This window comes from Pezoporus wallicus, unplaced genomic scaffold (assembly GCF_028554395.1).
Source record: "Pezoporus wallicus isolate ANWC-B61680 ecotype Strahan unplaced genomic scaffold, APGP_CSIRO_Pwel_v1 contig_13223, whole genome shotgun sequence".
In the NCBI taxonomy this organism is placed as follows: Eukaryota; Metazoa; Chordata; class Aves; order Psittaciformes; family Psittacidae; genus Pezoporus; species Pezoporus wallicus.
Window position 1 is genome coordinate 265,180 of NW_026638627.1, and position 12,521 is coordinate 277,700.

General features: G+C 41.6%; 1 protein-coding gene across 3 annotated transcripts in view; it reads right to left on the bottom strand.

Moving 5' to 3' along the window:
- Positions 1-12,521, bottom strand: part of ANKRD17 (ankyrin repeat domain 17) — a 68,502-nt gene that overhangs the window by 46,062 nt on the left and 9,919 nt on the right. For all 3 annotated transcript variants that reach the window (XM_057411624.1, XM_057411623.1, XM_057411622.1), the window contains exons 2-3: positions 1,252-1,405; positions 509-665 (exon numbers count right to left, since the gene is read on the bottom strand). In XM_057411624.1, coding sequence (XP_057267607.1) covers positions 509-665; positions 1,252-1,405 — 311 coding nt within the window. The remainder of the gene's footprint in view (positions 1-508; positions 666-1,251; positions 1,406-12,521) is intronic.

The following is a 12,521-nucleotide window of genomic DNA, read 5'->3' on the forward strand; positions in this document are numbered from 1 at the left end:
AAGTCCAGTCAAAAAGCTGGGATTTTCTGGCCAAAACTCTGTCCAAGGTCCTACACAGCATAACAAAGCTGCTGACCACCATGAAGCTCCAAGGCCATCAAAGTGCCTTCCTTAATTAAAAAGGCACTCTCTAAAACAACAGATGAGGGCGGTTTGGTCCCAAAGGTTTTAATATCATGCTATTGCTGAATGACCCATTGAGGGATTTTTTGGGTACAGTTTTAAGGCCCATACTATGTAAGAGCTTAGAAATTCTGTTTCTGTAGTTGGTCAAATGAAAGTTACTTGGCACATAATTTCAGAATTCTAAGTGTATTAATTGTGCCCCTCCTCACTGCAAGACCTGATAGTCCAGGAAAATGTAACAGGAGATCCACAAGTGGTAACCTGACGTCAGTTCCACTTGAGTAAGAGTTTCACCATCCTGGAATCAGAAGTGATAGAAGAAAAACTGCTACTAAAAGTAGCAAAGTACTGAAAACAACTCCCAGTGTGTAAGGTGACTTACTTGTCCGTCTGCCCTGCATTTGCTGTGCTTTCTGCTCTCATCCGGGTAAGTGCAGCAGCAGCTTCATCCAACGCGCAACTGACCGAAGAAGTCAGTCTGCGAAGCACCTCAGGATCTGCAAATGCTTTACCATCAGCTGTGGACAGCTTACCTATTCCTTTCGTTCCAAGTTACAACACATCAGGAGGCATGCCAGAAAAAGACAGAACAGAGAATTTGAAATTGAACCTGTAAGATCTGCTTGCAGAAACATTCCAAGCATCACGAACTACAGCTCCCAAACAGAAGGGATTAACTGTTTACAATGCGACTTTAAAAGCTACACTGTGATGAGCATGAATGAAACCCTCCAGGCCACAGATACAATTCTTGACAAGTACTTTATGTAAGTGAATAGTAAAGCTTTTCATCCAGTAATTAATACAAAACAAAGTCTTACTGAGCAATTTGGGTTTTTATATAGGGCCACAAGCCCCAGTCAGGTGTCAGTTTTCACTCAGGATTTTAGAAATCTAGCATTGGAGGAATCCTAGCAGGAGCAGGAAACCCTAATTTTCCAAAATCTGAAATGTTGTAATGAACTTCTTCCTCTTCAAAAACTTGTACAACCGTGACAAGTTCACACCTCCTTACATTCTGTATTTGCATCACGCTCATGCAGACCCAACTCATGCAAGCAGTTCCAGTAGGGTCTCATGTGTAAGGGCTTTGGGGTTAAACTTGCATGGGGCACGAGTATTTACCTGCAGCTTCAAGTAAAGCTTCTAATCTCGCCTGGGTTTCTGGATCTACTGTTCTCAGGTCAGCACCATCAGCAGTACTTGACAAAAGGAGTTTAGAAGCCGTTTCCAGCATGGGGTTTTCGAGATCATCCTGATCCAAGATAAACGATTCCACCTGAAAAATAACAGATCTGGTTCAAGAATGGTATGCTTGAACAAAATATACTTGAAATAGAAAAACCACAGAGTTTTATTTGTCACTTAAGCATTTGCTTTTCAAATACTTTGTTAGCCAAACTATCCTCAGTTGACTCCAAAGGGTATTTCAAAGGAAGCAACAAGATTTTCCAAAAATCACATCCAAGAATGTGCCTTTTGTCATCTATCTGCTCTGACTAGTAGCCACTAGAGATAGCCTTCACATCTCCACACTGCACTTTACAGTTTTCAAGTCCAACTTAACACAACAAGGGAAAAGTGGAAGAAAAGGCTGCACTTCAGAAGGCCTAAAGGTGGTAGCTGCCGTGAGTTTCATGCAAGCTATTGGTTTGGTGGGGTTCTTTTCCTCCTCAAAGCATGAGATACATACAACAGGGACAGAACTAATCTATTTCACACAACCCAGTCATTTTTGGAAGAAGTAACCTACCCTCAAATGGCATTAAGCTCGACTAGCACACAAAAGCCAGAAAAACAAAGTCATCATTATTTTCGTGTCAACTGGTCTGACTTGCAGACAAATTCTCTCAGCTATCTCACTCTTTCAAGTCTGATGTCTCCCAATCCAGTATTTAAAAAACACAGAAAGACCAGCAATATGTTCCAGATCTAATAATCTCACAACAGCTTCACAGAATATTCCCAATAAAACATTTAAAATATTACCTACAGAATATGGAACCCATTATACCTGACTTTTTCAGAAAACAGATGCTGAATGGTCTAAGTTCTTCTCAGGATCCTGTTTTTCTGTATTCTCCATTTGTTTTGGTTGGGAAACAAATGGAGATTAAGTAAGTGATCAATGTATTAGAAGAGAAAAAAAGCCCCTAGCATCTATCTGTGTTTTACTGTGTGTAAAAGACTGAGTCAAGTAGTTTAAAGTAGACACTCCTCTCAGAGATCCATGAACAAACCCCTAAGCCTTTGTATTAGCCATCAAGCCATTTATTAGATTATAAAGACAAAGTCTAAACATCCCCCTACAAAGCTCAACAGCCTCAAAACTCCACACCTTCAAAATCAAAGGCAAAAGCCAATCCCACCCCCCCACCCCCCCCAAAAAAAAAAAAAAAAAAAATCAATCTAAAGGCAAGGCTGCTAGATAAACCAAATCCATGTGCCCAGCCACCCCTACAACATAACCATTCAATCATCTTTGGATAAATGCAGCTACTGTCCAAAGTACAGCAGTGATCTACTTCCATGTGGAACACAGTTCACCAAGATAGAAATATAATTTCTTTTCTTCATGTGTGTCTCTGAAGTTTAAAAGCCATCTCATGAGCATCACAACTTCAGATTCCTGCTAATAATGGCACTGATCTAAGCAGGCAGATACACCGAAAGAGTGACTAATCCATCCAGGGACTGACATCCTTCTATCTGTTTTCCAGTCAGAAGTTAAAAGCTCACCAACAACTTCTGCTGTCTGCCTCCAGCTCAACACTTACTAAGATACAGTACTAGTGCATAGCCCGAACTTAAACACCTTGGTCCTTTAGGAAAGCAGGCTGAGAACGCCCAAAATTACTTCAATTTATCATTTCAAAGATACCATTGAGAAAAAGCATCCCATCAGACAGCTGTTAACAATACACAAGTACACCCCTCAAAGGTATCTCTGAAGCCTCCTTCCACTCCTCTGCAACCTCTTTGCACTCCTTCACACCCAGGAACACAGCAGGCTGAAGAGGAGTTCTGACTTGGGATGAAAGTAGTTCTGACTTCAACAACGGGACAGTCACAGAATCATGGAATGGTTTGGGCTGGAAGAGACCTTCAAGCTCATTCAGTTCCTACCCCCTGCCATGGGCAGGGACACCTTCCCCTAGACCAGGCTGCTCAAAGTGCCATCCAACCTGGCCTTCAACACTGCCAGGGACGGGGCAGTCCTGCAGTACTGCATATTGCTCCTCAGCACTCCTTTTTGCAAGGGATACTCTCACTGGCTGCAGCTTCCCAGTCTGGCACACTAGTAAAGGCAACTTCACTTCTCAGGTGGAGGAACGCTGCTGCATTCATCCGTTTTAGGCTGGTTTTGGCTCATCTGAGGACTTGCCATTTGTCTTGTTCAAAAGGACTAAGCCTGCTGCAGCAAGCAGCAGGCATCAGGAGCCAAGCGACAGATTTCATCACTGGGAAGGCAAACTACTGAACAGTTGGAAGGATTCTTGGCTCCCCCAACCCATGCAAAATCTCTACTGCTCAAACTGAAAAAAACTCCTCTGAGCAAGATATTTAACAGCTGGTCATAGCTCTTCCTAGCACTATGAAATATTTGCTAAGGAAAAAGTCAAAATAGGAAAACATCTCTCCCCACTCACATCCTCTCCTCTCAAATTAGGTCTTTTATGCAGTTTTAAGTTTCATATGCGAAAAGTCTTCCTATTTGCCTTCCAGCTAAGAATATGAGCATAGTAAGATTTAAAAAAAAAAAAACAACAACTAACATCAGGAGAATGAGGAGAAAAAGCAATCCACCTACAAGCATCACAGCACCAGTGCAACCACAAGTTATAGAATCAGAGTGGTTTGGACTGGAAGGGACTTTAAAGCTCATCCAGTTCCAAGCCCCTGCCACAGGCAGGGCCACCTTCCGCTAGAGCAGCTGGCTCTAAGCCCTTGTCCAACCTGGCCTTGAACACTGCCAGGGATGGGGCAGCCATAGCTTCTCTGGGCAACCTGTGCCAGGCCTCACCACCCTCACAGGGAAGATATCTAGAGAAAGCTTATCTTGCAACCAAGTTCTGAAACTTGCAGTCATTTAAACCATTTCAGAGCAACAACTCAAGAAATTAATTTATTCAGTAACAGATATTGACTATTTTATGACATTAAATATAGCTGGTTCTCATTTTCTAAGGGAGAAAAGACATCTTCAACATGTGGCTTGTAGAATTGCTCATCAAGCCTCTGGTTACACTCTTCTGTAGTTTCACAACTGCCTTTTAGCTGAAGAACTTCATTTGGTTCAACACAGCACAGAACACCACACAGGGTGATAGCAACAGACACAGTACCTAACAGTGCTGAATGAAACTATTTTGGTAGAAGCTAATTCTCAATTTCCCCTTCTCAGAAAATCCTTCCTGCTCTACAGAACTTACAAACTGAAAACAAAGCATTTCATTTACCGGGCTAAGTAAATAGACACTTCCTTTAATGGTCTTCAGATGTATTTTATTTCCTTTAACTAAAACTCCATGTAGAATAGCCCACAAATGCTCCACCTTACATATCAGAATATTTAATCTGCCTTCTCAGTCAGTATTTCTCCAATCAAACAATACTCTGACATAACTCAATTGTTCAGACAGGCTCCAACAGAATGCCTTTTACAAGATTTCTCCTCCTCTCTCATCCTGCAATAAAATCTCATGCCCAAGTTTACTTTGGTCATAGTCACCTCCAGTGTATTTTATGCTTCTACAATGAAAAAAGATGCTGGGAGCACAGAATTACCAAGTTCTGAGTACTCTCAAACAGAACAGCCCACACTTTTGATGCACTGAACACAACTGTAAAGAGGTATTAAAAAAACAGCTTCAAAAAGCATGGTGTTAACAGGTATAGAAAGACAAACCTCAAGGCACTAAAAGCTTTCCAAGTAGTCTAGGGGAGGGGCTGTATCTTTTCTTTCCTAAAGAGCAGTACTTCCGCATTTTTGGTAGTATTTTACCATCTGGTCCATGGATACACATACATCTTAAACAGCTACAAGCTGAACCACCAGGACTCATGTCTATATACACCTTAAAGAAAGCCCTGAAAGTTGTCAGTAATTTTATGTTTTGATTATCAAATACCAGATATTGAGTATACATTTTAATAAATGCGAGGTTAGAGCAGAAAACAAAGCACAGCTGAGTTACTTTGCTCTAACTGGCATAGCTTGCCACCATGTGATGCTAGATCTACTTTGGAAACATAACTCAGTTCTTGACACTAACTCAAACTTCATCCACCTCTTCCCATCAAGTCATACACATCTAAAACTGTCATCAAATAGATCCCATTGCAGACACACTGCTGTAAGCAGCATCACAGAATGGTTTGGGTCAGAAGAGACCAGTTCCAAGCCCCTGTCACAGGTAGGGTCACCCTCCACTAGACCAGGTTTCTCTAAGATCCATCCAACCTGGCCTTGAAAACTGTCAGAGATGGGGCAGCCACAACTTCTCTGGGAAACCTGGTCCAATGTCCCAGCATCCTCATAGTAAGCATCCCCCATATTCCTACAGCAGTGTCTTCCAAGCCCATACACATGCCTCCACATGGTCTCCCACAGATGCACACTAAGGTGAAACAATAAATTCCCAGATTCCCTCAAAAAACAAACCCAAAAACCCTCCACCACGCAAAAAGCCCTATGCATTTGGGTACTTGATACCTAACAACTCCTCTAGAGCCACACTATCAACTAAGGTATCAACCTAGACAAGTCTCTTCACTACCTAAATGCGTACCCAACACCTAAAAATATTCATTACAAGCCTAATCTTGTTCTCAGCCAAAGTCCCAAAATCACATATTGGCAATTTATAGTATATAAACTTCATATACATTAAACCATAAAAACCAGCACTCCACATCTGACAACAGCATGATTCAATTCTGATATACTACACAACTTCACTGGTAAGAAGTTCTAAACTTGTCTGATGCTGCACAATTAAAGGACCCAAGAGCAAAGCTGAGCCTTTAGAAAAGGCTGTATACCATCATTTTCTTCTCCTAGGTTTCCCACCTGATTTTAAGAGCCCATTTTGCCAATTCTATTCCCTAGTCTTCCTCATAGCCTTCCCACATGCACATGGTATTGACCCACTACTGCTTTCCAGCATTTAGTCAGAAATTAGCACAGAGTAAACATTTGAGACCCCATATTCCATATAAATTATAAAAATTAACCTCATATTACTGTAACACATCCCATCTGGCAGTGTTGCATAGAGACAGAATGCACCAAACAGTTCTTGAATTGCATGGTACACTTAGGCACAGTGTCATCAACTCAGCCTAAACACTAGTTATTAAAAACCTGAACGACATTCATGGCCAAACATTCCTTCCTGGAAGCAATGCAAGTTCCTAGCTCCGTTTTAGCCTTTGTTGATAATAAAAAAACAGACAATATATTTCTCTTTCTTGAAGCCTTACATGAAGGCATGCTCATAAAAAGCAGTAAGTAATTCTTAAGGTACCAAGGGAACAGTGAAATGCAGATTGGACATCCACCAGGTAGGCTGCAAACAACAGACCTTGAAGGGTGTGGAAAAGCAAGGTGGATTCATTAACATAATAGGATGAAACCTTTTTAAGCCACAGTGTTTTTAAGCTCTGAAACCTCATTTGGATGACCCACACTAACCCAGACAAGCATTTTTAAGGGCCCCCAAAACACCCTTTGTGGAAAAAAATGTATTTTCTCTGCAGGTTTGTGTCTAATTCTTAGGGCTAGCCACTATTTTCCAGGCTTACAATTCAATTGTAGATTTGTTAACTCAGCTTCTGTCAGATGACTCCCATTACCTTACAGGTCATAGAGTTCCAACAATTTCATAATTTGCTAAATTTTTACCTTGACATTTGGATTTTTGGTATTTGATAGCTCAAGGGAGAACCAAAACTTACTACAAAGCTTTTCTGAAGAGCTAGCACACAAGGAACAGCTTGTGGCTGTTGCCATGTAGAAAACTTCACCACCTCAAATAGAGTTTCACCAGTCCTTTTAGTATTATTCCTTACTGAGGGACAGAAGGACTTGCTGACAATTTGCAAGCACTCCAACAGCTGATTTTTCCCAGCTGCAAAGTTTTTGGAGAGCAGCAAAAGGGTTTTAAAGACAATATAAAGTTTAACAAGGATTTTCAAGTCCATCAGGTATTGCAAAGCCACTGTCAGACCAAAACAATTACCAAAAACCATTACCAGGTCAGTTCATCAACTTTAGTCCAAGTTACCAGTTTGAGAAGTAAGGAAGCTTCAGGTTCTTCCCTTCCCTAGCTAAAAATTACTCTCATGCAGCAAGCAGCTTTAATCCCAATTTAGATAAGGAGCTACTCAGGTGAGCAGAAAAGCCTGACCCAGAGTTACGCTACCTTCCCCTTGCACTCCAGCAACTCATGTCCAAGATGACCTCAGCTTTCACTACAGATCAGTTTTAGCTCTCACACCATGAGTGGCAGACCACTAATCCTTTCTGCCCTCGTTCTTCATCTCATCAAGACAACAAGTAGGTTTTACAGCCAATGGTAATTTATTTAGTTAGAGCTGGACCTTCAGAACTTCACCTCTGGAACAGAATGTGCAGATGAGACAGGCAGGAAGGGCACAGGGCTGGCACACAGACCAACCTTTTCCAGAAGAGCCCAGACAAGCATATGAACACCCCTGCACCCTGGGATCTAGATTCCTCTCAGGGTTTTATTCTGCCCACCCTTGTATGAAAAATGGTCCCCAAGTGTTTTCTGGCTGCTGCTGAGTCTACTACGCACCTGCTGAACACTTCCTACAGCAGCAGGAATGACTGTGAAATCGTTCCAATTTATCACAAAACACTGCACAAAAAAAACACACAAAAACAAACCAAACAAAAAACCATAACCAAAGAAAACCTACCTCCACCTTTCATACAACTTGAACTTCTTAAAAATAACATTTTCCACTGCTTACTTCATGAATATGCCCTTTAAGTCTGAAACTAGCCACTTTTATACTGCACCTTGCAACTGCAACATTCAAGAGGAAATAAACCAACATTCCCATTGCAAGAGCAAAGCCCAGCCCTGACTAATAACGACTTGAGTTGTCTTTGCACAACACTGCTCCATATTTTTCATGTCTTATATGTAAACACTCAACACGCATCAAGGGATTGGGGAGGTAAGAGTGAAAAGGGATGATATATTTGGAACATGGCAAATCAGGCCGAGTAACCCAAGCACCAAGTTTTCACTTCAGCATCCAAAAGACAACCCCAAAACTCTGTAAATTAAGACGCATAATTCCATCATGTTTTTAAGAATAATGGATTATTGAAGTTTTTATATACAGCTTCCTATCCTAAGTGTCAAGAAATCATTTGGAGTGTTAGGAGACTCATTCTTCCAAAGGCACCTGATAATGTCCATGCCATATACATGTACTGCATTTCTGTTCATCTCGGTCACAGGTCAGCTAAGTATAAGGAACAGTCCAATTTTTTCAGCCCCTCACATGTCCCACACTAAATCAAGAACTTCATGCCTGCTCTTTCTTACCCTGGTACCTTTTAGCCCTCAGAATATCAACTCTTACACTCTAAAAATGCATCAATCTGTCTCAGTTGAAAGCCAGCTTACCGGAAAAAAATACTCTGACCTAAAACATCAAGACAAAGCAATCAACTCACACACACCTTGAAATAAAGCACTGGGAATAAATTTGATCTTTAACAAACTAAATTTATTAAGGTAAAGTACATGGTTCTGCCTTTTCACCTAATAGTACAGGTCTTCAGGTGACATTACCACTTAACACAGGTTCCAAGCCGTCTTAAAATGTAGATCTTTACAGGACTAATAATATTATTATATTAAAAATTCCATTCCAAACTTGACTGAAGACAAGCTTCTGGCATTGCTTCCCATTCACATGGGGACAAAACAGAACATCACAACTGCCTAATTTAGATGACAGAGCTCTAAAGGGCAAGTGATAGCTTACTGGATATTTATACAGGACACCATTTTCTTTCGCTAAAGATGAGCTTCCTGGCTGCTGAATGCTGAAGCCCAGTGAAGCAGCCTATTCTGCCTATTCCATTCCAGCCTCTCAGCTTTTATGTTATTTCTTAGAATCTATTTTCTAACAGGAGCAAGCTGCATGATCCTCCCTTACCCTACCTAGCTAGTACAGCAGCACTGTTGCTGCAAACAGTCTTAACAGCAGCATTTCTCCCTCATATAGAAAATTCCTTCCCATTCTCTGGGATACATAATCCCATTTGTTGTGTTCTGTATGTGCAGTGACCCTCCCCAAACCTAAATGCCTCGTTCAGCAAAAATCTAGAGTCCAGCAGCTGGAACTTTAACGGTGTCTTCTTTCATTTTATTCATCAACTAGACGCTCCATTTACTCTTGCTGCTGCTAAAAAAATACAAAAGGGGAGGGAAGAAGGGAAGGAGGACAGTCCATACTGCTGAAATGGCATTAACACCATCCTCATGACTGGCACCACCAGAGTTTTTGCTGCAGGGACACCTGCATTATTACTGCAGTGTGTTTATGATTACAAGACAGGTGTTGATGTATTCACAGGAAAATTTCCTCCTCTCCTCTGTAGTCTGTATCCCCAGCATTACAACAATTAAGAGAGGCAGGCAGACAGACTGAAACCTACCACTCCAAGGAGCTTGTGAAACTACAAGGAACAACACCTTCAGTTTAACATTCTTTTCCCATTTCAAATCTCAATTCCAAACACTCGGCATACTTCCACATTAAATGAATTCATGCATTAACTGGTATTCTGCTGCAATTGTTCATGTGAGACAGTTTTCATGCCAGTGTAAAAACAAAACCTCAACTCACATCTTAAGAGTTCCCTGTCCCAGTTTCACATTTATGTAGGGAAAAAACAACATACAAGTTTTAGTCTCTGACATGAATAACAGGATATTAAAATCACAAAGAAAACCAACAAAACCAAACACATCATAACACTCTATAGAGCTGTCTGCCATCATGTTTCTGAAAGCTCAGCTTCAGACAATACTTCTACATCCAACAAGAAAAAAAGCTGCCCCATTTTTAATCCAGCCACCTGAACAGTTGCTCACCTTCTTTCCCCCCAAGCCCCGCAAAAAAAAATGATCTTGAACTTTTGATAGAAACCATGTCTTTTGGAGTGGGCTTGGGAAGAACTGAAAAAAAACAAAGGAAGCCAAGCTTTGACAGCATGGAATAACACACATGGAGTTTGCCTGTCTCTGCAGCAACCCCGAGATGTGGTAGTCTGCACAAACCACTGACTGATAGGTAATACCTATAAAGAGGCTGTTTCCATACCTTTCCAAAACCAAAATGGAAACTGCTCTCTGCCAAACAACCCTGACAGCTGAAGGATGCTAAACAACCAACCTGATCCTACACAGGTAATTTCTGCTGCTCTTAACAAGGAACCCATCATGTCTCTTCCCAAACACTGACAGACTGAGACACATGAGAAAGGGAACACAGAACCACCATGAAGAAAACAGATGATGCAACTGAGAAACACCCTCTCCCCTCATCAGTGAAGTCTCCCAATGCCACACCTAAACTGCAGCCCACTATGACTTAGTATCTGAGGTAAGCATCACTTAAGCTACTTAGCAAGTTACTTATAGGGTCACTCAACCCAGAGCCTACTCCTTAAAGCTGTAAAAATCTTAGAGGGGTTATGCTGCCGCTGAACACCTAGTCAATTTTTCACCCAGCCTCTATCACAGCTCTTCAAGACAAACCTTCTGAGCTAGGCTGATGGCATTTTATAGTCCTCACACCTCTCTACCTGCTTAAGGACTGCTCAAGGATTCTAAACCTCTATGGAGAAACTTGTACTTCCCCGAGAACCTAAGACTCAGGACTGACCCCTAATCACAACATGGCCAGCTTCCATGGATACAGTAGTGAGGCCTAAGTAACACTGAGAACTAAGGAATACAGAACAACACAGCTATATGAAAGACTTTCAAAAAAAAAAAACTTTCAAAACTGAAAAGTTTTGTCATTCAAAATGGCAAAATTTGGCAGCACATGAAGCACAACTGCTCTTAAAACATATTGGACATGAAGAGCACCCTGAGACACAGCACACTTGCACCTCCAAACAACATGTGCACTACTGAGAAAGGACTAAGCAGTCCTGCTGTGCACTGTTACATCCTATTCCTCACTGCCCTACTTTCAGGGGACTAATTATTCTCTTAAGCCTTGTTTAAGGAAGGTGAGCTCACAGGAAAGGAAATACTTCTCTAGCAGTTGCTCACATTCCTTTTCCACTGGACTCACCTTTTCCCTTGACTATATACTCCAAGGATAGATTTAAGGGATGCATTCTCAAGACAAGCATTTCCAAGCATCACAAGAAGTGCCTGGCTACACTAACAGACCCATGTCAATTCATTTAGAATCTTGAAGCATCCTCCTCTTAAATGACACCTAAGTGAAAAAATGAAACCCTGAGCTGTTACAACCACAAACAGATCATTTTGATTCCACTATCTATACAAGAGTCAAGCTTGAAATCCCAAACACCATTCATTATCTTTATCACTGCTTAACTTCAGGGGGCATGTCTGCATGCTTGCTGCCTGCAGAGTCTTCAAGGAGAAGTATCCCGAGCTTTCTGTTCACAGCTCAATAAGCAGCCACTTCTCTGTCATGCTCAGGCTTTGTTGTAACAGATCAAGACCCTTAACTAATCCTTTGAGGAGGGAGTTTAGAGCAGCTTAGCACAACTAAAGGCAGCCCAACTTCTCACAAGCACTTGTCCTGCAGTATTTTTCACCTTTTCCATTTCACTTTAAATTCCAGTTCAGAACTGTGCACACCCATCCATTTCCAGCTCAGACAAGTTGTTATTCTAAGGACTGCAGATTAGTACAGCTGAACAATAAAAATACAACATCGTAACTTCTGTGTAGACAAAGCTAGCAGTAATAAAGCTTGATGCAGAAATAGCACCATGGGGCCTTTCCTTCACCCACATTTTATAAAACCATAGTTAACAGGAGAGCAGTTCAGATTTGAAAACACACATTTCTTGTGATGAGACCAGGCCTCAGATGACCCAGGAAAGCTTCTCTGTGGTCACAGGATATCAGACTGGTTTTGGTTGGATGAGCTTAAAGCTCATCCAGTTCCAGCCCCATGCTACAGGCAGGGACACCTTCCACTACACCAGGTTGCTCCAAGCCCCACGCAACCTGGCCCTGGAAGTCCACAACAAAGAAGCTGAAGAACTTAAACTACGCAGATTCAGTGGAAAAAGAGGACAGGAGAGACCACCCTCTTACCCCTCTCGAGGTATGATACAAGGCACC